Source organism: Manis javanica, chromosome 11 (genome assembly GCF_040802235.1).
Source record: "Manis javanica isolate MJ-LG chromosome 11, MJ_LKY, whole genome shotgun sequence".
NCBI lineage: Eukaryota > Metazoa > Chordata > Mammalia > Pholidota > Manidae > Manis > Manis javanica.
Window position 1 is genome coordinate 17,991,655 of NC_133166.1, and position 24,601 is coordinate 18,016,255.

The 24,601-nt window shown below is 37.0% G+C and overlaps 1 protein-coding gene across 2 annotated transcripts; it reads right to left on the reverse strand.

Moving 5' to 3' along the window:
* Positions 1–2,331: 2,331 nt before the first annotated feature.
* Positions 2,332–18,089, reverse strand: AQP11 (aquaporin 11). Of its 2 annotated transcripts, XR_012122546.1 has the most exons (4): positions 16,440–18,089; positions 12,014–12,114; positions 7,420–7,536; positions 4,218–4,234 (listed from the first exon to the last, which is right to left on the reverse strand). XR_012122546.1 is itself a non-coding variant. In XM_017653675.3 (3 exons), exons 1-3 carry the CDS (start codon positions 17,056–17,058, stop codon positions 4,155–4,157), a joined length of 816 nt encoding a protein of 271 aa, XP_017509164.1. In that variant the 5' UTR covers positions 17,059–18,073; the 3' UTR covers positions 2,332–4,154. The 2 variants fall into 2 exon arrangements, 1 of the variants encoding a protein (XP_017509164.1); XM_017653675.3 differs by lacking the exon at positions 12,014–12,114 and having other exon boundaries at positions 2,332–4,234; positions 16,440–18,073.
* Between the last annotated feature and the right edge of the window lie 6,512 nt (positions 18,090–24,601).

Sequence of the window (24,601 nt, forward strand, 5' to 3'; positions counted from 1 at the left end):
ACCAGAAACAAAAATTTCATGAAAAATACTTACAAACTCCTTTACTTTGCTAGATTTTGCTAAACTTCTCCTAACTGCTGTGGTGATTTACACTTCCACCATTAGGGAATAAGATTTATCGCTTCATTATACTTTACAAAAAGTTCATTTCACTATACAAAAAAGTTCACTCACCAACTTTTTTGATATTTTCAGACTTCATTTCTGCCAATCTGATGAATATGAAACTAGTATTTCATTGTGACTGTAGTTTATGTTCCTGATTACTAGTGAGACTGAACACCTTCCTGCTTTGTACATTTGGCTTTTTGTATTTTTTTTCCCCAATTTTCAAGTTATTTTTTTCTTAATCTGTCCTTTATATATTCTAGATACTAATCTCCCAGTCTGGAACTTGACTTTTCACTTTGTTTATGTCATCTTTTAAAAGCAATAAATTGAGGAATCCGGTATAGTTTTAGAAGGAAAATTATTCATTATGTAGGATCACTTAAAATATAGTTAATTCTAGCCCTAGCATTCTAGTACAATTTGCTACAATGTATTTTTAAATAATCTGAACTAGCTCTCAAACAATCTTTAAAAAAGACAGTGATGTCAGCAGAACCCACAAGTCCCATTGGTTTTTCCCAACATTACTATTTTGTACCACCAGTTACCTACAATTTTGTAATAGCTAACAGGAGATAATTCATACCTTTAAGTCTGAAACAGGAAGCTGTGGCATGATTTGATTGTTTTAATAGGAAAACTCAGATAGTAGAAACAGGAAGTTATTGCAGTAATCTGGACAACAGTAAGTAGATAGAGATTTGGACTAAACTATGCTAGTGGGCATATGAGAGCCTACTACCTCAGAGAAGCACATCTCTGTAAGAAGACATGCCCAAGAACCATTGATTTAATACTTAGAAATATCCATCAATAGAATGGATAAACTTGTTTGAATTAACTAGAGCTGTGTGCATCAACTTGAGTTATCTGTTAGACAACTAAGTAGAGATGTCATATATACAGGTGGATATGAGTGGAGTTTGGGACAGTTGTAAAAGCTGGAGATAGGAATTTGGCAGCTATTAGGATATAGTTGTGGTAAAGCCACAAGACTGGATAAAATTACCAAGGGAGTAAGTATAAATAGATCTCAGAGGACTGAGCCCTGCTAAACTGTCATTTAGGGGAAAGGAGGAACTAGTAAAAGAAACTGAGAAGGCAGTGATTTTCTGGAAGTGAAGTGTTTTCCAAAAGAGAAAGCAATCCTATCAAATGCTGCTAGGTAAGAAGGATGAGAACTTGATTTAACAACATGGAAGTCACTGATGGCTTTGGCAAGAATTTCACTGAAATGGTGGAGCTAGAGTTGAAGGCCTGACTAGAATGCTTTAGGAGAAAATGGGTAGAGGAAAAGTGAAACTCTTCAAACTCCCACCACCACCTCCACTTACCTAATTCTTGTGCCCATGTATTCTTAATCTTTTCTCCTGTTAATCTGTCTAAGGCCAACCCCTTCCACTGAGCACTTGATTCTACCTTCACTAAACTATTACAAAATGTAGACCTGAGGAATCGCCCCTCCCTCTCCTACATCATCAGTTACTTTCTACTGCGCCAGTCCCCTCAGCATACAAACATGCTGATACCTTTCCCATCTTAACAAAGAAATTCTTTCCTGATCCAATTTACCCCCTTCAGCTACTGCCCACATTTTCTTCCCTGTAAAAGAACTGCCAATTTTTCTTCTGTTTCATGTTGGAGTGCAGGCATGGAATGAGCAGTTGGATTTAATCAAATTGTGGTTAAACCACGTGAGTATGATGAAGCGATAGAGGAACAAGGGAGTAAGATTCTATGCAAGTGTGTAATGTAAGCTGCTTAAGGACAAAGGAGTACTTGAGAGACTGAGAGATGTGGAAGGGTGGTGGCATCAGTGGACACAAGTTCCCCATGGGGGTCAGAGAATTACTGGAGATGGGCTACTCTAGTGAGCAAGCTGGAAGGAGGGGTGAGTGGTTGGAGAGGGGGCTGTTTTAAGATCATAGAAGAGTCTGAGCTATTGGTAATGACAAGCTTGAGGTTATGATCAAAGTTGAACCTGAGGCAGAAGAGAAGAAGAAAACATCATTGAAAAGCCTTTCAAGTTCAGCTGATGAACTTTAAGGCCAAGATACTGCAAGAATCATCTTTATGGGCATTGAAATCACCAAGAAATATAATTAGTATTGTAGAGAATGAGACAGGAACTAAGTTCTTGAAGGAACAAGTTCTTAAAGGGGGAGCTGAGGAGACTGTATGCTAGATAACTGCAACAAGAAATACCCAGGGAGCAGATGGCACGGTCTGATGACATGTTTTTAATGGAGGGAGCAGAGAATAAATGGGAAGGAGCAATGAGGAAAAGCCTGTCCCAACCCAGGCCCGGGTGTAGAGAGGGCTGCAGGGGAAGCACTGTCACTCTCAAATTCTGGTAAGTGAAGTTCAGGTGTCTGGGTGTTTCCACAAATACACTTTTCTTAAACCATAGTCTCATTCATCATAGAGACATGAATTTTTAAATTTTTCTATTTTGTAAGAAAAAGCCATGAAACAATAAGTAGAGCTCAGCTTCATGTTTGAAAGATATGGGGAGTGGCAAAAAGACCATTTTAAAGGAAACAACCATTATTTTGTGTTGTTGCCATGGCAGATTTTAGGCCTAGTATTGCCAGATATTGATTTTTTTCAGCAGAAGCTGGAACTGGGGATTTTGTGTGAAAAAAGACTTACAGTATTAGCTTTTTACTCTTAAAAAATATTGTGCAGGCCAAATAAAACATGTCAGACTGCATTTAGAAATTGTCACAATTTTATGAACTCAGCTTTTTAAAAACAGAAAGTACCACGATGTGTATTTGTAAATTCAAGTGTCAAAATAGATGATCATCAAACTGGCTGCCTTGTTGGGTAACCTATAGCAGTTCAGTTAAGTCTGCAGGTGTAAAGAGTGATTATCTACAAGCTGATCACCAAGCAGCACTTAAATTACCTGCCAATTTATCAGTTTCTTAGTTGATTATTACTCAAACAAATCTTATTTCACCCCATATTTTTTTTTTACTTTCAATCCTAACATTGATAATGGTTATTTCCTTTGAAGAGAAACATACTTAACCTTTTATGGCCTGGAATTTTTATAAAAAGTAGACCTCATACAATAAAGAAAGCTTCTAATAGAGGGAAACTTGAAGGTTCTTTAAGCCTTAAAAACAAACAAAAAACCAGTTAATTCCTAAACAAAATTTAACATAAAATATTTAATGTTTCTTCAAAATCTTCAGTGTCCTTTAGTCATAATGATGACCTAGAAAATTTTTTTGTATTGCAGTGGAAGTCTGAAGATGTTTTTCAGTTCTATTTGACCTTTAGCAGGGCAGCAAACTCAAGACTTAGTTTCCTTATCTGTAAAATCGAGATTAAAAATGCATGCCCTATCTACTTCATTAGGTATCTGTTAGGATCAAACAAGAATGTGAAAAGCTTACAACTTGACTTTGTATGGGTGCTTTTATTACATTCTATTAAAGAACAACCTGACTAAAGCTAGAGTGTCTATTTAGAGGAAATACTTTTGAAGGTATTCAGAACGCAGGAAATTGCTTGAGTATGAGTAGATATATAATCTATTTCCAAAAGCAACTTTCCTATTGAAAGATGACACTGCTGATGGTATCGTGTGAAGTAGTGGCTGAAAAGTATACTCTCCCCAGTTCTGTAAGCATGTAGCTGTACTTCGGTTAAAAATCCTGTTCATTCAGGTGACACTTGATACCCACACTCTTTCTTTGGACTTGCCATAACCTTCCCTTCCCTTCTCACCCTGTCCTTTTTTTTTTCATCAAAATTAACAGTTATCACTTGAGATTTATATTTAATGTAATGACTCTTTTCTAGCAACATTTAATACATACTCAAAAGCACAGTTCTTAATTGAGAAACACAGATGCCTCATTTTCACAGGAATTTTTTTTAAGTCCAGTGATGAAGACTGTAAGGCAGCTTCCTCAAAGAAAGCTAACATTGATGAATCCCGTGCAGCCAGTGTGTGGAATATGAGGTGATAAAATCTTTATTACATCCACCTTGACTGTTCTGTAACTTAGTCTGAGTCTTTAGAATAGTTACTCCTGTTTATTAATCATACGGTTGTTATACAGCCATGGAAGGAAAAAGCTGAACATCAAAATCATCAACAATATACCTGAAAGACAAAATACAGTAAAATAAAACAGTATTCTAAGGAAGTTCATAATCAGTAATTATAATTTAAGATTGTATACCTAGAAATTTGGAAAACTATGTTTAAAAGAATTAGCTACATCAAATTCTACATGAAACGTAGATATTTTAAAATCTAATATTCTCATATTTTTCTTCAACATAAATCTTTAAAAATAATATGTACTTGGTAAAAACAGTGGGATCTAAATAATGAACTCAAAAGATAAATAAAATCAAAAGATTTTGGAGTCCTGGTTCTGGCTCCACTAGAAATGACACCCTTCTGTCCTGCCATGCCCCAGAGGTGTACCCCAGAATAAAGCAGCTCAAAGCACTCCTCAGTTTTCCTTTGGAGTGCTCAAATAAAAATGTTAGATTACATTCTCTCTTCCCATTTTTTCCTATCAATCTCCAGCATTAAAAGCATTTAGAGCTCCATCAAGCAAAATACCTAAAACAAAATTACAGTCAATGCCGAAACTTTAAATCTTAAAGAAATCACATATTAGTGAATTTTCATTTTTGAGGTCACACCAGACAAATCTAGCATGTAGCTATTGGTTAATTATTGTATGGGAAACAGGGGTAGAGGACACTCAACCACAGGACTGAAAATCAGTCTTGAAAGGGGAGCCTGCAATGGTTAGAGTTTTTATCTTAATGTATTTAGGTTTAAAGCACTAAATCAGTTTAAACTCAGATTAAGAGTGAATTTTTGTTACATAAAGATTTGACATTTTACTCCTGTTTACTAACAACAGGAAACCTTAAGGTTTGACTAGTATTTGGATAGCTTAGCATATTTTTGAAGGATTTTATTTTGTAGCCAAAGACTTTAAAAGAAATATCAGAAGCAATCTGTATGTATATTAACTGACCCACAAAATTTGACATTTTCTTTATAAAGTCAGAGCTAGACATTACATTTAAAACTTTTTCCAAAAATGGAACTACGGTTTCACAGAAGCAAATAGAACCTGTTCATTTTTATTGTATGAAATGTACAAACTACAGAATTAATTCTAGGGTTCACTCCTACAGTCACATTTCTAACATTTTTAATTTGGGTGAGATGGCAGGGATCGTTAGAACCAATTATCTCTGCTATGATGAGAACCAAGGAAGAACATGGGCTGGCTTCCAAGAATAGTTTGCTCCCTGCTTGTCCAGAAGAGAAAGAAGGATAGCTGTCTCAGGATTACTCTTCTCTATGTCACTCAGTGGCTTTAAGAGTATTTTGTTTGGTTTGATTTGCCGTCTCTTACTTAGATTTTTGAATGGCTCTTATAAAAATGTAATTTCTTTTCCCATCCTTCTTAGAATTTAATTGTGACCTTATTTCATTTGATGCCATTTTTTCCTCAATGGGAATGTAACTTCAATGTGACAAAATTCAATGGCAAGCTAGAATTCAACATTTTAAAAAACTGTCATTCACATGTCTTTTATCCACCTCTACTGAAGAGTTTTTGTATTGTTTCTCACCCATAAACTCTTAAAGAAGTACAGAACATGCCTTTTTAAACCAAAAACTATAACAGAAATTTTATGTTGAGTCTATTTAGACAGCTAGATCCTTGGGCCAACAAAGAAATAATCTTTGTGTATTTTTAACAAGCTAAGTTAGGGCCAAATATAATTGTGAAAAAGTTTGATCTCAACTTCAATTTTTAAAAGATTCCTTGAATAAGAAGAAAGAAATAGAAGTATACTTGCTTTTTGTTTAAGATTTTTTTGGGGGTAAGTGGTTCTTTCAAATGTTTTGGTAATGGCCGCAAGTAATAATTGCCTCCCTGTTTGGACTGCACTAACGCTAAGAGGATGTAGTCTGTCTCCCTACCCCACTACTCTCTAGTCTGTTTTACTTTCTTAAGGGACGGAAATGATTGTTCCTTTATTTACATATTATTACTTTTTCCGAGTATGTTCTTCCAGGAAGAAGTTATTAAATGATTTATATTTAATCATTTAACTGTGTCATAGTGTCAGGGGTCTGCTGTTAAAATTGTAGTTGGAGCACATTAACAAATATATAATGTTAATAATATATGTTGATTTCATATGAAACATATGAAGAGAATTTTTTCCATATAAAAACTATCAGTAGACCTGTCCAATTAATGACCTTTTTAACTTCTACATGAACTTCAGTGACCTTTTTAACTTCTTAAGAATCATGACTAGAGAAAATTTGTCTTTAAAGAAACTACTGGAAAACACTAGCAATCTGTAGAACTGAGAAAAAGCTACCATTATTAGCATTTTAAAATACAGGTTTTTTCTGATATTCATTTTTAGGCCAATAGATATTATTACTGAGTATAATAGCCACTAAAAATGAAATAAAGGAATGGAAGATGAATGTGAGGAGTAAAATGGGATGGCTATTCGAACCTGTTGTGCCAGTGGTCCCTTCTGTATGTACTTTATTTTTTTCTAACAGAAATGAGCAACAAGAAACAAAATGCTAACTGTAGATAAAAAGAAGGATGAACTAACAGAGGCCAGTCATCCTCATATTCACTTATAGTTATGAATCATAATCAGGCTTAAAACTGATGACTAAAATCAAGGAATGCTGGTAACTTATATAAAGAAATATATATTAAGATTACAGTTATTTTATACCTTTTTTGTGTTATTTGACCCATCAAATAGAGGAGTTTTATATATCTGATCTAGAAATAACAGGAATGCAACTAATGGGTAATTTTAATACTTCAGTATTCTATAGTGAATACAGCAGTATATATACACAGGTATACATTGTTTCATGAGATGCTCCTCTGCAAAATGAGTCAAAAAAACTAAATAATATTTTACCTGGAGCTCACAAATTTGAAAAATCAAATTCCTTTAGGAAAAAATAAATTATTTTTAATGAAAGTAATCACACCTCACATTTGCCATTATATCTGAGGATTTCTTAAAGTGGTATCATACCCGAACTGACTACCCTTAAGTAGATCATTTTATTTCTTTGAAGATAAAAATAGTTTTAGAGGATATGCCACAAAATAAATTGTTATTTCAGGTATGTTAACCTCCTTTTTCATTCTTTTTGTACCTAGTCTGGCTTTGGAAATAGACATGTTATAGTGATATTCTGCACCATTTCTTAAAACATCCTAATCTTTTAATCATATTAAATAAAAATATGCTTACCTAAAGAAGGAGCCAGCCAATAAACTATAAAAAATTGAAAGAATGCTTCATCAAAACACTTGAAATGTAGTGAGAGTGCCAAAGCTGGGTTAAATACAGCTCCTGTTAGACTTCCTCCTGTAATACATTTTAAGCAGAGTGATACCAAACCATATTTCTTATATTTCCTTGCAACTAGAAATAAAGCAGTTACTAAATATGACTTGTTGTAGGTATTTAAGTATTCTTACTCTATAATCTTCCTCTGCAGAACTACCTAGCATGTTATAGAGTATAAAAACAGATAATAAATTAAAATATGTCCCCATCCCAAAAAGGACAAAGGCCATTAATAGTTTTGATCCATTGCTTTTCCCATGTTTTATAAAATGCATTGAAAACTAATCTGCTCTATTATTCCTACAGCTTTATAAAACAAGAGATTTGGCTTCCTTTTAACATTCATCAATTTAAATGAATGAATAATAAAAATAAAATGACAACACATTTAAAATGGATACAATACCCCACATACCTCCTGAGCATAAGCATGCCTTTGTGTTGAAAGCAAAAAGTAAACATAGTATGGAGGTTGTAGCCATGGCAATTAGACAACACAAAGAAATAAAAGGCATCCAGATTGACTACGAAGAAGTCAAACTGTCCCTGTTTGCAGATGACATGATACTGTACATAAAAAACCCTAAAGAATCCACTCCAAAACTACTAGATCTAATATCTGAATTCAGCAAAGTTGCAGGATGCAAAATTAATACACAGAAATCTGTGATATTCCTATACACTAACAATGAACTAGCAGAAAGAGAAATCAGGAAAACAATTCCATTCACAGTTGCATCAAAAAGAATAAAATACTCAGGAATAAACCTAACCAAGGAAGTTAAAGACTGATACTCTGAAAACTACAAGACACTGATGAGAGAAATTAAAGAAGATACCAATAAATGGAAACACATCCCATTCTCATGGATAGGAAGAATTAATATTGTCAAAATGACCATCTATAGATTCAATGCAATTCCTATCAAAATACCAACAGCATTCTTCAACGAACTAGAGAAAATTGTTCTAAAATTCATAGGGAATGACAAAAGACCCTGAATAGCCAAAGCAATCCTGAGAAGGAAGAATAAAGCTGGGGGGATTATGCTCCCCAACTTCAAGCTCTACTACAAAGCCACAGTAAGCAAGACAATTTGGTACTGGCACAAGAACAGACCCATAGACCAATGGAACAGACTAGGGAGCCTATATATAAACCCAACCACATATGGTCAATTAATATACGATAAAGGAGCCATGAACATACAATGGGGGAAATAACAGCCTCTTCAACAGTTGGTGTTGGCAAAACTGGACAGCTACCTGTAAGAGAATGAAACTGAACTATTGTTTAACCCCATACACAAAAGTAAACTCGAAATGGATCAAAGACCTGAATGTAAGTCATAAAACCATAAAACTCTTAGAAAAAAACATAGGCAAACGTCTCCTGAATGTAAGCATGAGCAACTTCTTCCTGAACACATCTCCTCGAGCAAGGGAAACAAAAGCAAAAATGAACTCATGGGACTACATCAAACTAAAAAGTTTCTGTATAGCAAAGGACACCATGAACAGAACAAAAAGGCATCCTACAGTATGGAAGAATATATTTGTAAATGACATATCTGACAAGGGGTTAACATCCAAAATATATAAACTCACACACCTCAACACCCAAAACGCAATAATCTGATTAAAAAATGGGCAGAGGCAAAGAAGAAATTCAGATGGCCAACAGACACATGAAAAGATGCTCTACATCACTAATCATGACGGAAATGCAAATTAAAACCACAATGAGATACCACCTCACACCAATAAGGATGGCCACTATCTAAAAGACTAAGAACAAATGCTGGTGAGGATGCGGAGAAAGGGGAACCCTCCTACACTGCTGGTGGGAATGTAAGCTAGTGCAACCATTGTGGAAAGCAATATGGAGGTTCCTCAAAAAACTGAAAAAAAAATACCATTTGATCCAGGAATCCCACTCCTTGGAATTTACCCAAAGAATACAACTTCTCATACTCAAAAAAACATATGCACCCCTATGTTTATCGCAGCACTTTTTACAATCACCAATAAATGGAGGCAACCTAAGTGTCCATCAGTAGATGAATGGATAAAGAGGTGGTACATATACACAATGGATACTATTTAGCCATAAGAAAGAAACAAATCCTACCATTTGCAACAATATGGATGGAGCTGGAGGATATTATGCTCAGTGAAATAAGCCAGGCAGAGAAAGGCAAATGCCAAGTGGTTTCCCTTATTTATGGAGTATAACAACAAAGCAAAACTAAAGGAACAAAATAGCAGACTCAGAAACTCCAAGAAGGGACTAGTGGTTACCAAAGGGGAGGGGTGTGGGAGGGCAGGTGGGGACAGAGGGAGAAGGGGATTGAGGGGTATTATGTTTAGTACACATGGTGTGGGGGGATCACGGAGAAAACTGTAGCACAGAAGAGGCAAATAGTGAATGTGGCATCTTACTACACTGATAGACAGTGACTGCATTTGAGGTATGGTTGGGGACTTGATAATATGGATAAATGTAGTAACCACGTTGTTTTTTCATGTGAAACCTTCATAAGAGTGTATATCAATAATACCTTAATAAAAAATTTTAAAAAAAAGGAAAGCAAAAAGTAAAATGGACCAAGCATTATCATTGACTACATTTTTACTTGTCAACAGAGCCCTGAGTAAGTGATGGTGAATGGTATGTGAATTATAGCTCAATAAAGTGGTTACAACAATTTTTTAAAATAAAAAGATAAGTGATTGTGAGTAGTCATGAAATCTAAGTGCACATTATAACTGTTGACTATGTTTCAGGATTCATGGTCCAGCTCTGCACCCGGCATCTCTTGGACATGGGGCCTAGAAGTTCACAGTCTGTCCACATGGCAGGGTAGGTTGTAGTGCCTGTCCAAAAGTACTCACCTGCGCATTGGCTCAACTTTTCAAAACACATACAAGGAATATCCTTGAGAATAGTGACATTTCTGGGGGTTTTTCCATGTGAAAGCTTGGGCACATGTTTCTATCTCTGACTCAGCCACAGAGACAGATTTCTAGATTTTCACAAATTCTTAACTGACATATGCCACTATGGTATTTTAACTGTCTTAATAAATTGCAGTGTGGGAAGCAAATTCTCTGACAGAATGACACTAATTAAAATCACATACCCACAGACCAGTGGAACAGAATAGAGAGTCCAGATATTAGCCCAAACATATATGGTTAATTAATATATGATAAAGGAGCCATGGACATACAGTGGGGAATCAACAGCCTCTTCAACAGCTGGTGTTGGCAAAACTGAACAGCTACATGTAAGAGAATGAAACTGGATCATTGTCTAACCCCATACACAAAAGTAAATTCAAAATGGATCAATGACCTGAATGTAAGTCATGAAACCATAAAACTCTTAGAAAAAACAGGCAAAAATCTCTTGGACATAAACATGAGCGACTTCTTCATGAACACATCTCCCCAGGCAAGGGAAACAAAAGCAAAAATGAACAAGTGGGACTATATCAAGCTGAAAAGCTTCTGTACAGCAAAGGACACCACCAATAGAACAAAAAGACATCCTACAGTATGGGAGAATATATTCATAAATGACATATCTGATACAGGGTTGATATCCAAAATATATAAAGAGCTCACACACCTCAACAAACAAAAAGCAAATAATCCAATTAAAAAATGGGCAGAGAATCTGAACAGACAGTTCTCCAAAGAAGAAATTCAGTTGGCCAACAGGCAGATGAAAAGATGCTCCACATCACTAATCATCATAAAAATGCAAATTAAAACCACAATGAGATATCACCTCACACCAATAAGGATGGCCACCATTCAAAAGACAGACAACAAATGTTGGTGAGGATGTGGAGAAAGAGGAACCCTCCTACCCTGCTGGTGGGAATGTAAATTAGTTCAACCATTGTGGAAAGCAGTATGGAGGTTCCTCAAAAAACTCAAAATAGAAATCCATTTGACTCAGGAATTCTACTACTAGGAATTTACCGTAAGAGTGCAGCAGCCCAGTTTGAAAAAGACATATGCACTCCTGTGTTTATCGCAGCACTATTTACAATAGCCAAGAAATGGAAGCAACCTAAGTGTCCATCAGTAGATGAATGGATAAAGAATATGTGGTACATATACACAATGGAATATTATTCAGTCATAAGAAGAAAACAAATCCTACCATTTGCAACAATTTGGATGGAGCTAGAGGGTATTATGCTCAGTGAAATAAGCCAGGTGGAGAAAGACAAACACCAAATGATTTCACTCATATGTGGAGTATAAGAAAGAAAAACTGAAGGCACAAAATAGCAGCAGACTCACAGAACCCAATAATGGACTAACAGTTACCAAAGGGAAAGGGCTTGGGGAGGATGGGTGGGCAGGGAGGTATAAGGGGGAAAAAATGGGGCATTAGGATTAGCAGACATAATGGAGGGGGGCACGGGGAGGGCTGTACAACACAGAGAAGACAAGTAATGATTCTATAGCATCTTACTATGCTGATGGACTGACTGTAATGCGGTATGGGGGGGGACTTGATGATGGGCGGAGTCTAGTAAACATAATGTTGCTCATGTAATTGTAGATTAATGATACCTATAAAAAAAAAGTAAAAGAAAAAAATCACATAAGACTTGTATATAGGCCAGAATGTTAACTAGTTTATAGTGATAGCTAGCGCTTCCTAGTGACCAGAATATTTGTGCCAGGTACTATGCTAAGAACTTAAATACATTATGCCTCACAATAGCCTTAAGAGATACATACTATTATTCTCCATTTTAATGGTGAGGAAGTTGAAGCTTTTATTAACTATCTCTCCTAAAGAAACAGTCTAACTCCAAATCTGTACTCTTTACTACTATATTATGTTGGCATAATAAAAAACATTTTGGACCTTTGCTTGAAGCCATTTTTCACTTGTAAATTAGCACATATTTCATATAGTCATTGTATTAAAAGTGAGCATAGTAGAAGGTTATTATTTGTCCAAAAATTCCCCTCTTGGACAAATAATCTTACCTATACCCTTCATGACTCAGAAAGACACCAAAAACTCCTAAGTGAAGTAGTGAGATGAAATAAAAATACTATAATTTCTCCAGACAATTTATTAAGCTTATTTTGAAATAGACATAAAATATAGACTATCCAGGTATATATTATTTCTTTGTGTTTTCTTTAAGTGAATAGAATATTTGTTCATTCACTCTAAAAATACTTAGTACTATTTGTAACAGGTGACACCATGCTAAGTCTTGATTATACCTTATGTAACAAATAAAACAATTTAGTTTCTGTACTCAAAGTTTATCATCTGGTGAAGAAGACAGGCATTACATCAGAAAACAAATGTATAATTAAAAAATCTACAAAGGAAATGAACGGGGTGCCGTAATAAAGACAACTTAATTCTATGTTTAAAATAACATATTTTTCAGTATCTAATTAATTAAAGAATAAATGCAGTTGTCTCTTACTCTGTTCACTGAACATAACTCTCCCCAAACCTAAAGTAAGGAAGATATGCTTGAAATTTGTATTAATAGTTTTATAGCTCTAATATATTAATAAATCACACAGCTTTTCTTTTTTTTAAACTTTATTTGGGAAGCCAATAAATACGTGATAAATGGTAATGCCATCAGTGGCCTCCATCTGCACATCGAAGTGCAGGGTGCTGAGTCAAACACAATCAGAAACCTGGTCACTGGCTCTTCAAGGAGTTTGTGGCTATGCTGAAGGACAGTACTGTTCTTTAATCCTAAAATACATCATCAGTTATTTTGAGATTACCTGTTTTGGTGACTTCCGAGTACCCTCAATGTGCAAGTGATTAAAGAAATCTCCCAGCATGTACTAACAATATCTGAGAAGTTAAAACAGCTTATCAAAGTAATTTGTAATGGTGCCTGACTTAGCCGGCCCTTCCCCTGCCTTTCCTTCCCTATCCATTTTTAAATCCTTCCTACAAAAGCTTCACCTTTGCTGATAAGAGACATTCAGCTAGACCCAAGACAGTTCATTCTATTTGGAATAACTGTTCTAAAGTTACAACTTGTATCCATAGAAAATAATGGGGAGTGACATGGTGTAAGGGCAGCATTTCCCAAAGTATGTTGTCTTCTGCTACCTGCCCATAGACAAAAGGATTCCGTAAGTGTGAAAAACTTTGACATCCTCCTCTTGGAGTTTCACAATATACAGAAGCATAGTAAATGTTCTGTGAAGTTTTAAAATTAGGAAATCTAATCCTAGATAAGATCTAATCCAATGTTTGCCAAATTTATTTGGCAACAGAATCCTTTTGTAACAAAAAAACCTTAATTATGGTAATATATATATAACAAAATAAGCCATTTTTACCATTTTAAGTGTATTATTTGGTGGCATTAATTATGTTCACAATGTTCAGTCGTCATCATTATTTTCAAAACTTTTCCATCATCCCAAACAGAAAGTGTATCCATTGAAGAGTAAGTTCCTATTCCTTCCTCCTTCCAGCTCCTGGTAACTTCTTTTATACTATGTGTCTATGAATTCACCCATGCTAGATTTTTCATACAAGTGAAATCTCAGACCATTTGTCCCTTTGTGTCTGGCTTACTTCACTTAGAATGTTCTCAAGGTTTATCCATGTTGTTGTATATATCAGAACTTCATTCATTTTCATGGCTAAATAATATTCAATCCTATGAATATGTTTTTGTTACTTTTGAGGAGAACACTATAGAAAGTTTGATTTAGTGTTGGTTTGAACCATGGTTCTATCACATTCAAGCTGTGTGGCCTTGGACAATTTCATTTTTCTGAGCCTCACTTGATTTAAAATGGGAAGAATATATTCATCAGTGGGTTGTTGCAAGGATTAACTAAGATAACTCAGATAAATTTCCTATAGGCTCAGCATATTGCCCAGAGTATATTCTTATCTCTCTTACACTTATCTCCCTTACAATCATAACAGATTATCCATTTCTGTAACAGTAATTAACAATTGCCTATTAGGCTCTGTCCCTGAAAAGAGTCTCTAGCACCATCCAATATTGTACCCACTACCACTACCCACATGTGGCTACTGTGACTGAGTAACTGAATAGTTAATTTTAATTTAAATCTAACCACAGCTGGCTAGTGGCTACCTAACTGGCCCAACATAAGTCTAGACTAGAGCAGTTGTTCTCAGCTCTGGTTCCTTGGGATCAACAGGGAAACTTCAAAACATACCATAGCTTAGGCCCTTTCCCAGAGCAATTAAATCCTAATCTTTGCACCTAGACATAGGTATGTTTAAAATGTTCCCCAGGTGATTCAAATGCAGAAAGAATGCTGAGAACCACTGCTCTAGTAATCCCTTTACCCTCTCCTCCTCTCCCATCGTACCCTCATTTCAACAATTTCAATGTCTATGCAGCAAGGGGAAGGAAAAGAGAGTTGTGTTTTGGATACCTTAAATTGGAATTTTATGGGTTCTTTCTGATAACATTCCTTATATTTATCTATAACTTCAAATATTGTCTGTCTTATTTCTCTTCTCTCAAAATCTTTGTCACTTATAAAACAGGTATTGGCTAATATATACAGTATTATTGGTGGAATCATAAATATGAATTAAAAGAACAAAAACAAAAATACCAACTTCAAGATAAATAAGAGAGGGAAGAGGGACATATGTACCAAAAGATTCAAACTGTATATAAACATTAATTTTAAACATCTTTTGAATTTTTCTTTTAATAAGATCAAAGCTAAACTGTGACATAATTTTTTTGCAAGAAATGATTCTGTATATATAGGGGATATTTCTGCTTTAGCCAAGATCTAAAACTTTAATAAATAAGCAACTGCATAGCTATATATGCATATATCAATCAAATATGCATATATTCTTCCCTCTCTCCTATACCATTTATTTCCATCTGTGTCCACACAAAAGTGATAGTAGATCTAAAGAAAGAAAAATGGATTAGAAAGTCGTTTTTACCTCAGTAAGTCAAGCATGTGTTTAGGAGTCCTTGCCTTGAGGTTTGTTTCTATTCCTAATTTCATTTTTAATGGGCAAAAGGTAGACTCTTCCTACTAGTTTCCTTTTATTAGAAACTAGTAGTTTTCCTTTTATTTCTACCTCCAAAGTATTTTGTAATTCAGATATAATGTCAGTGAAGATATTTTATTGTAATCATTTAAAATGACACATTTCATCATTAAGCTTTGCCTTTTGGATTGCCCTGTTTCACTTAATTTTATCCACTGCATCTGAGATCTGTCAGAGTAAACAAATGGTTTGCAAGAAATCAACAGATTTCTCTAGAGTTGTATGTTTTTAAAAAGGATCTTTAATTTCAAGCAAATTTTAATTTTAAAACACATCTTCCTTGACAGGCCACTTAAGAGTTCATTTATAACTCAAGATGAATTATCACAGAAATAAAAAAAGACTAATTTTTTAGAAAAAGAATTAAGGAATAGAACTACAGAATTTCTACTCCTCCCTCTTCCTACTGACCAATCATGTAGCGTGTGCTTTAAATTGGAAGAACTTTTTAAACTCAGGATCATTTTTCAGTGAAAGTGTCAGAAAGGATCTATACCAGGTTGGCATGAGGAAAGAAGTCGCTGATAAGTTATCTTTCTACCATTAAGACCATCCCTTTGTAAGATATTTGAACCCTTGGCAATACCTCACAAGATCTCAGTTTCAGCACAGAAACTGGCTCCTTTCTCTGGGAGTTCAAAAAAGCAGTGCAGGATCTATATACATTGACCCTATTGGTTAAGTAATGGGCTGAAAAATGTGGAATACCGAAGATACCAAGATTGACATCACAGAGGTGTAGGGGCTTCAAATGTATCTCGGTTAAGAACTTAGCCTCAAGTCACAGAGGCTCCGAAGCGTCAAGTGTTTTGTGGGAGTAACAAACCTGCATAGACCAAAAAGGTGATGAGTGCTGCCAGCAGGTGGATACGAAGTTTGGTTCGGACCTCCTGGAAGTGCAGCAAAGCGCTGTGGAAGATAAAGGAGCAGATGGCCTCTGTGATGACCGCTTTGGGTAAGTCGACTTGAATGGGATTCCTGCAAGCGAAGCTCCTCTCGCTGACGTGATACTTGGTCAGCCCCAGGCTCCAAAGGGCGCCTATGCAGTACCTGCTGCACAGAGCACCAATCAGTTGAGCCAATAGCCTCATCGCACCGACCTCGGGGGTCATTCCCCCCACCATCATCTGCATCATCACGCCACACGGGTTGCTGGAGGTGCCCACCAGAGTCAGGCCATGCACCAACGAGAAGAAGTAGATTAACGTCAGCGGCCAGGTGGGGTGCGCGGGTTCCTGCTCGCTCAGCAGTTGCAGCTCATGCGTGCAGCAGCAGAGCTGGAAGGTGGCCAGAAACTCCAAGACGAAGGCGTGAACCATGGACTTGTGCACCTGCTGCCGGGTGACCACGCGGGCCAGCCCCATGAACAGCACGAGCGACAGCATCAGCCCCAGCGAGGTGCAGGTGTCCTGCACCCCGGGCCAGAAGTCCCGCAGCGCGGTCATGGTTCGCTCACAGCCAGACTAGGTTTGCTGCTTGGCTGCGCGAGAGGCGGTCTACGGGCCGGAGTCCAGAGTCCGCAACCCCGCCCCTCCCCACGCCCCTCGGGGCGGGCCGACTCCAGACGAGTTGGAGGCCCTGGGGGCGTCACACTGGAGGACTCCGCCCCGCTTTCCCGGGCCGTGCGCTTGGGTGTGGGTACCAGAGCCCGGGGAGGCCGTTAGGTCGGGGGCGGCGGGGGAAGACCGGCTAGGACGCTGGCTTTCGCGCGACAGCCAGCAGGAGCTGGACACGCGCACGCCCTCGCTGCCTCCCGCAGGGACTGGAAGGCGGTGCTGTGGGCAGGAAGCGGAGGGCAGCCGCGCACCCGGAGGCCATTGCGCACGCGCGTGGCGGCCCAGGCGCCCTTGCGGGCAGCTTGCTGAGGGCCCGGGACTTCGGGCGCGGCGGGGCCCAGTTCCCCTCGCTCGGCGCCGGAAGGCGCGCGCGCAGTGCCCTTTGACAGTAGCGTTAAAGAGAATACCTTCAGGGTTTTCCTTCCCCGCTCCTAGAACGCCCTGTAGAACTATAGAACCGTCAAGCTAGGAAGACCCCTAAAGATCATCTCGGCCAACCACCTCCTTTTATCAATGGAGCGACTGAGGAGATGGGAGGCGACGGAGGTACAGCGCAGAGACAGGGGTGGTTTAGCGGGAGTAGACTTCGGAGTCGAGTGAACCAGGGTTTGACCTGTGAAGAAGGGCATGGCACTGGGTCTCCCTGAGCCTTAGTTTTCTTCACCCACCTCAAGAGTTCATCGTTTTTTTAAAAAAAGCATGAAAGTCACGTAGCGGGAGACGCTGGCATCTAAGAAGTGTTGAGTAAGCGCTGGTTTAAAGTTGAAAGAGCAGGTGTCCGAGTTTCGGCTTCAGCGCTCTTACCACCATACCCCACTCCCAACAGCTCGCCGATCTGGGGCGGCCCACTGCGGGTGTAGCTGGGAAAGAATGGCTGGGATTCTCAGACCTCGCCCCTAGCAGGGTTCTGTGCGCATGGAGTAGGTGTCACGGTTGTGTGTGTGTGTGTGAGTGTGTGCGTGGCCGGGGCAGGGGTGGGGGTGGGTGCTTTCTAAATGCCTCAGCACTCTCCTACCTACCCTGGGCTCTTGACCACAAGTCCACATGTCTTAGAGTGCAGTGTAGGGAGAGAGAAACAAAAGTGAGAGGAATAATTCACCTCAGCTTCACTTGATAGAGCACTTAGTGGAAGGTGTGCTTGCTAGTTCTCCTCAGCTTTTCTCCCCAGTCTGTTTGTTAGTCTTTTTAAAACTAATGAAAGTTCTCTTTTTAACTGCAAGTTTTCTGTGGTATCGATAGACATTGTTTCAACTGAAAAATAAATTCTTTCACAAAACACACAAACTATGTAGAGAAGTGCAGTCTTTTCTTCTTTTCCTGTGTTGGTTCCTGAATAGGAAGAATATAGACACTGCTCTTGAAAAAGGTTGCTTTGATTTATCTCCTTTTCTCCCTCCCTCTTTCCTTCCTTTTTTCTTTATTTTAATTTTTTTATATTTAGGTACATAGAATAAAATGTACAATTTTTAGTGTACAACTTGATGCATTTTGGCATGTGTATACACTTGTAACTATACACAGATCAAGAGAACATTCTGATAATTTTTTTCTCCTGCTACTGTTTTACCCATCCTTCCACCCCCTCCCCTGTGGCAACCAGCAGTCTGTTCTCTGTTTATGGGCCTGTTTCTGTTTTGTTTGTTCATTTGCTTTGTTTTTTTAGATTGCATTTATAAGTGAAATCATATGGTATTTATATTTATCAGACTTATTTCACTTAGCATAATATCCTCTAGGTCCATCCACGTTGTTACAAATGGCACAATTTCATTTTTTTTATGACTGAGTAATATTCTATTGTATATATGTAGCACATCTTTCTTACCCATTCATCTTTTAATGGACATTTAGCTTGCTTCCATATTTTTGGTTATTGTAAATAATGCTGTGATAAACACAGGCGTGCATATATCTTTTCAAATTAGTGATCTTGTTTTCTTCCAGTAAATTACCAGAAGTAGAATTTCTGGGTCATAAGGTATTTCTGTTTTGTTTTTTGAGGTACTTTGATACTGCTTTCCCTAGTGGTTGTACCAATTTATAATCCCACCTGCAGTGCACAACGGTTCCCTTTTCTCCACACTTGTTATTTCTTGTCTTTTGGATAGTAGCCATTCTGACTGGTGTGAATATCTCATTGTGGTTTTAATTTGCATTTCCCTGATGATTAGTGATGTTGAGTATCTTTTCATGTGTCTGTTGGCCATCTGTCTGTATTTTTAGGAAAAATTTCTCTTCAGGTCCTCTGCCCATTTTTTAATCAGATTGGTTTTTTTGGTGGTAAGTTATCTGAGTTTTTAAATATATTTTGGCTATTAGCCCCTATTGGATATGTCATTTATAAAAATACTCTCCCATTCAGTAGATTGCCTTTTTGTTTGTTGGATTCCTTTGCTGGGCAGAAGCTTTCTAGTTTGATGAAGTCCCACTTGTTTTTGCTTTTGTTTCCCTTGCCTGGGGTGACAGATCCAGAAAATAATTACTAGTGCTGCTGTTCAGGAGTTCACTACCTGTGTTTTCTTCTAGGATTTTTATGGTTTCAGGTCTTATATTTAGGTCTTTAGTGCATTTTGAGTTAATTTTTTTGTATGGCATAAGACAGTGATCCAAATTCGTTTTTTCTCATGTAGCTGTCCAGTTTTCCCAACACCATTTGTTGAAGGACTGTCTTTTCCCTGCTGTATATTCTTGCCTCCTTTGTCATATATTAATTGAGCAATTAGGTATAGGCTTATTTCTTGGATCTTTATTGTGTTCCATTGATGTATGTATCTGTTCTTTTGCCAGTGCTATACTGTTTTGATAACTGTACTTTGTAGTATAGTTTCAAATCAGGGAGCATGATATTCCCAGCCTTGTTCTCCTTTCTCAAGATTGCTTTGGCTATTGGGGTCTTTTGTGGTTTCATACAAATTTTAGGATTATTTGTTCTAGTTCTGTAATAAATGCCACTGGTGTTTTGATAGAGATTGCACTGAATCTGTAGTTGATTTGATTTGATTCAAAGAGATTGTGTTGGGCATTATGGCCCCTTTAACAATATTAATTCTTCCTATCCATGAGCATGGAATAGCTTTCTATTTATTTTGTGTCATCAGTTTCTTTCATCAGTGTCTTATAGTTCTCAGAGTGCAGATGTTTTACCTCCTTGGTTAAAGTTATTCCTAGGTATTCTATTCTTTTTGATGCAATTGTAAATAATATTGATATTTTAATTTCTCTTTCTGCTAGTTCATTATTTATATATAGAAACTCAGTACCTTTCTGTGTATTGATTTTATATGCTAGGACTTTACTGAATTAATTTATGAATTCTAATAGTTTTTTGGTGGAGTCTTTAGGGTTTTCTAAAAATTAAGTATCATGTCATCTGCAAATAGTGACAATTTTACCTTTTCCTTGCCAATTTAGATGCCTTTTATTTCTTTTTCTTGTGTGATTACTATGGCTAGCATTTCCAGTACTGCGTTGCATAAAAGTGGTGAGAGTGGGTGTGTTGTGGTGTTCTTAATCTAAGAGGAAAAGCTTTATATTTTTCACCATTCAGTATGATGTTAGCTGTGGGTTTGTCATATATGGCCTTTATTATTTTTAAATGTGTTCCCTCTATACCCACTTTGTTGAGAGCTTTTATCATGAATGGATGTTGAATTTTGTCAAATCCTTTTGCAGCATCTAACAAGATGATATATGGCTTTTATCCTTCCTTTTTGTTAATGTGGTATATTGCATTGATTGATTTGTGGGCATGAACCATCCTTGCATGCCAGAATAAATCCCACTTGGTCAGGGGATGATTCTTTTATTATATGTTTGGATTAGTTTTACTAATATTTTGTTGGGGATTTCTTGCATCTATGTTCTTGAGGGATATTAGTATGTAATTTGCTTTTGTGTAGTGTTTTGTCTGGTTTTGGTGTCAAGGTGATGCTAGATTCATAGAATGAATTTTGAAGCCTGCCTTCCTCTTCAGTTTTATGGAATAATTTGAGAAGGATAGGTATTAACTCTTCTTTAAATGTTTGGTAGAATTCTCCTGTGAAGCCATCTGGTCCTTGTGGAATTTTGTTTGTTGGAAGTTTTTTGATACCAGTTCAATTTTGTTACTATTAATTGGTCTGTTCAGATTTTCTATTTCTTCCCGGTTCATTCTTGGGAGATTGCATGTTTTAGGAATATACTCATTGCTTTTAGGTTGTCCAATTTGTTCAAATATAATTTTTCATAGTAATCTCTTGCAACTGTTTTCATTTCTGTGGTGTCAGTTGTAACTTTTCCTGATTCACTTCTGATTTTATTTAGTTGCATCCTCTCTTTTTCTTGCTGAGTATAGCTAAAGGCTTATCAATTTTGTTTAGCTTTTAAAGAACCAGTTCTTACTTTCATTGATCCTTTGTACCATATTTTTTTTGGTCTCTATTTCATTTATTTTTGCTCTGATCTTTATTAAATCCTTCCTTCTATTAACTTTGGAAGTTGTTTATTCTTCTTTTTCTAGTTCCTTTAGTTGTAGTGTTAGAATTGTCTATTTGAGATTGTTCTTGTTTCTTAAGGTAGTCCTGTAACACTATAAATTTCTCTCTTAGAACTGCTTTTGCTGCATCCCAAAAATTTTGAATTGTTTATATTTTCATTATTCTCTAAATATTTTTTATTTCCTCTTTGATTCATGGTTGACCCATTGGTTGTTTAGTAGCATGCTGTTTAGCCTCCTTATGTTTGTATTTTTTCCAGTTTTTTTCTTATAATTGATTTCTGGTTTTATACTGTTGCAGTCCGAAATGAGGTTTGGTATAATTTCATTCTTTTAAAAATGTATTAGGACTTCTGCTGTGGCCTTACATGTGATCTATCCTGGAGAATGTTTTGTGTGCACTTGAATAACTATCTCTGCTGTTTGGGGATGTAATGTTCTGTATATACCTATTAAGTATATTTGGTTTAATGTGCATTCAAAGGTATTGTTTCCTTACTGACTCATTGTCTGGATGATCTATCCATTGATGTAACTGGAGTGTTGAAGTCCCCTACTGTTACTGTATTACTATCAATTTCAACCTTTTATATCTGTTAATATTTGCTTTATGTATTTAGATGTTCATCTGTTGGATATATAGGTATTTACAATTGTTATATCTTGTTGTTGGATTGTGCCCTTAATTGTTATATAATGTTATTTGTTTCTTGCTACAGTCTTTGTTTTAAAGTCTATTTTGTTGGTTACAAGTACTGCTACCCTAGCTTTTTTTTTTCTGTTTGCCTGTCATGTCTTTTTCCATCCCTTCAGGTTCAGTGTGTGTGTGTCCTTAGGTCTGAGGTGAGTCTCTTGTAGGCAGCATATTGATGAGTCTTATTTTTTTATCCATTCAGTCACCCTGTCTTTTGAACCCTGTCTTTTGTTTGGAGCATTTTCTTAAATATTTTCTCATTTTTGTTATTCTTTGATACTTTCTTCTCTTGTTCTCTTCCCTTGGGTGTGATGACTTTCTTTAATGTTATGGCGGAATTTTTTTCTACTTATTTTTTTGTGTCTATCATGGGTTTTTGGTTTGTGGTTACCATGTGGTTTATGTATAACATCTTGCATACATATCAGGCAGTGTTAAGTTGATGGTCACTTAAATTTGAATGCCTTCTAACAACATTACATTTTAACTCCCCTTCTCTACATTTTATGTGTATGATGTCTTTAAACACCTTTTTGTTTAGTGATTCCATTAACTAATTTTTAGAAGTAGTTGATTTTATCTTTTAACCTTCACATTAGCTTTAGAATGTTTGATCTACTACTTTTGCTCTCACATTTTACCAGTGATTTTTTTTCTTTTCATTCTTTTCTTGCTTCTAGTTATGGCCTTTTCTTTTCCTCTAAAAGATGTTCCTTTAATGTTTCTCATGAGGCTGATTTAATGGTGGTGAACTCTAACCTGTGTTTATCTGAGAATTTCTTTATCACTCCTTAAATTCTGAATGATAACTTTTCTGGATAGAATATTCTTGGTTGAAGATTTTTTTTTTTCCCTTTCAGCAGTTTGAATATATCATGCCCCTCATTTCTAGCCTGTAGAGTTTCTGATGAAAATCAGCTGGTAGTCTTACTTAGGGGGTTTCCGTTACAGGTAACTTGTTACTTTTCTGTTGCTGCTTTTAAGATTCTCTCTTTGTTTTTGGTTTTGACATTTTATGTCTTGGTGTGGACCTCCTTGGATTCATCTTGTATGGGGCTGTCTTTGATTCCTGGACCTGGGTGTCTTGTTTCCTTCCCCCAGATAAGTACATACCTATCAATAATTCCCTTAAATTAAGTTATCAGCTATCATCCCTTCAGATACACTTTCCACCCCATTCTTTCTCTGTTTTCCTTCTGGGACTCCTTAATGTGAATGTTAGAATGTTTGTTGTCCTAGATGTGCCTTAACCTATCCTCATTTCTTCTTATTATTTTTTCTTTCTGTTGTTTAGTTTGAATGCTCTCCATTACACTGTTTTACAGATTGCTGATGTGTTCTGCATCCTCTAATCTGCTGTTGACTCGTCTAGTGTATTTTTCATGTCATGTATTGTAGTCTTCATCTCTGGTTCTTCATTTATACTTTTCTGCCTCTTTGTTAAGGTTCTCAGAGTTCATCCACTCTTCTCTCAAGTCTGGTAAGCATCTTTATAACCGTTACTTTAAACTCTTTATTGGGTAGATTGCTTAACTCTGTTTCATTTAGTTTTTTTTCTGAAGTTTTGTCATGTTCTTCTGTTTCAATCATATTTCTCTGTCTCCTCATTTTGTTTGACTTTCTATGTTTGTTTCAATAGATTAGGCAAAAGAGCTACCTCTCCCAGTCTTGAAGGTATGGCTGTGTGTAGGAACAACCCACTGATAGAATGGGTATCTGGTGGTTTTAGCTGGCCAGCTGGAGGGCATGGGTTTGGATGTCCTGGTTCCAGGGCTCCCACATTATGAGCTGGGGATTTCCTGGGTAGGCACCAGCTGGGCCTGCACTGGTGGGGAGGCTGGTGTCAAGGGGGCACAGTCCAGGAGTCTCCCAGGTTGTCTCTGGGCCAGGCCTATGCAAACAGTGCAGTTGGGATGGTAAGACACTGGTGGGGTGAATCTTGGTGGGACTGCTTGATCTCTGGTGGGCATGTTTAGGTTTGGGTGTGGGCCAGGACGCCACCTTTGTCATATTGGAGTTGGTGTGTGCACTCTGACCCTGTTGCTGTCCACGCTATCAATGTGTGTGTAAAACATAAAGGATGCCACTCACCCTGCTCCCGTCTGCACTAGCAGTGTCAGGGGAAATGCAAAGGAGGTTTATTTCAAATCCTGTGAGTGTAACTCTTTCATTGCTTCCCTTTACCAGAAGTTAGTTGAGAATTGGTTAATGTGAATATATTTTGTTTACTACTGTGCTGATAATTGACTTTAACTATCAAAAGC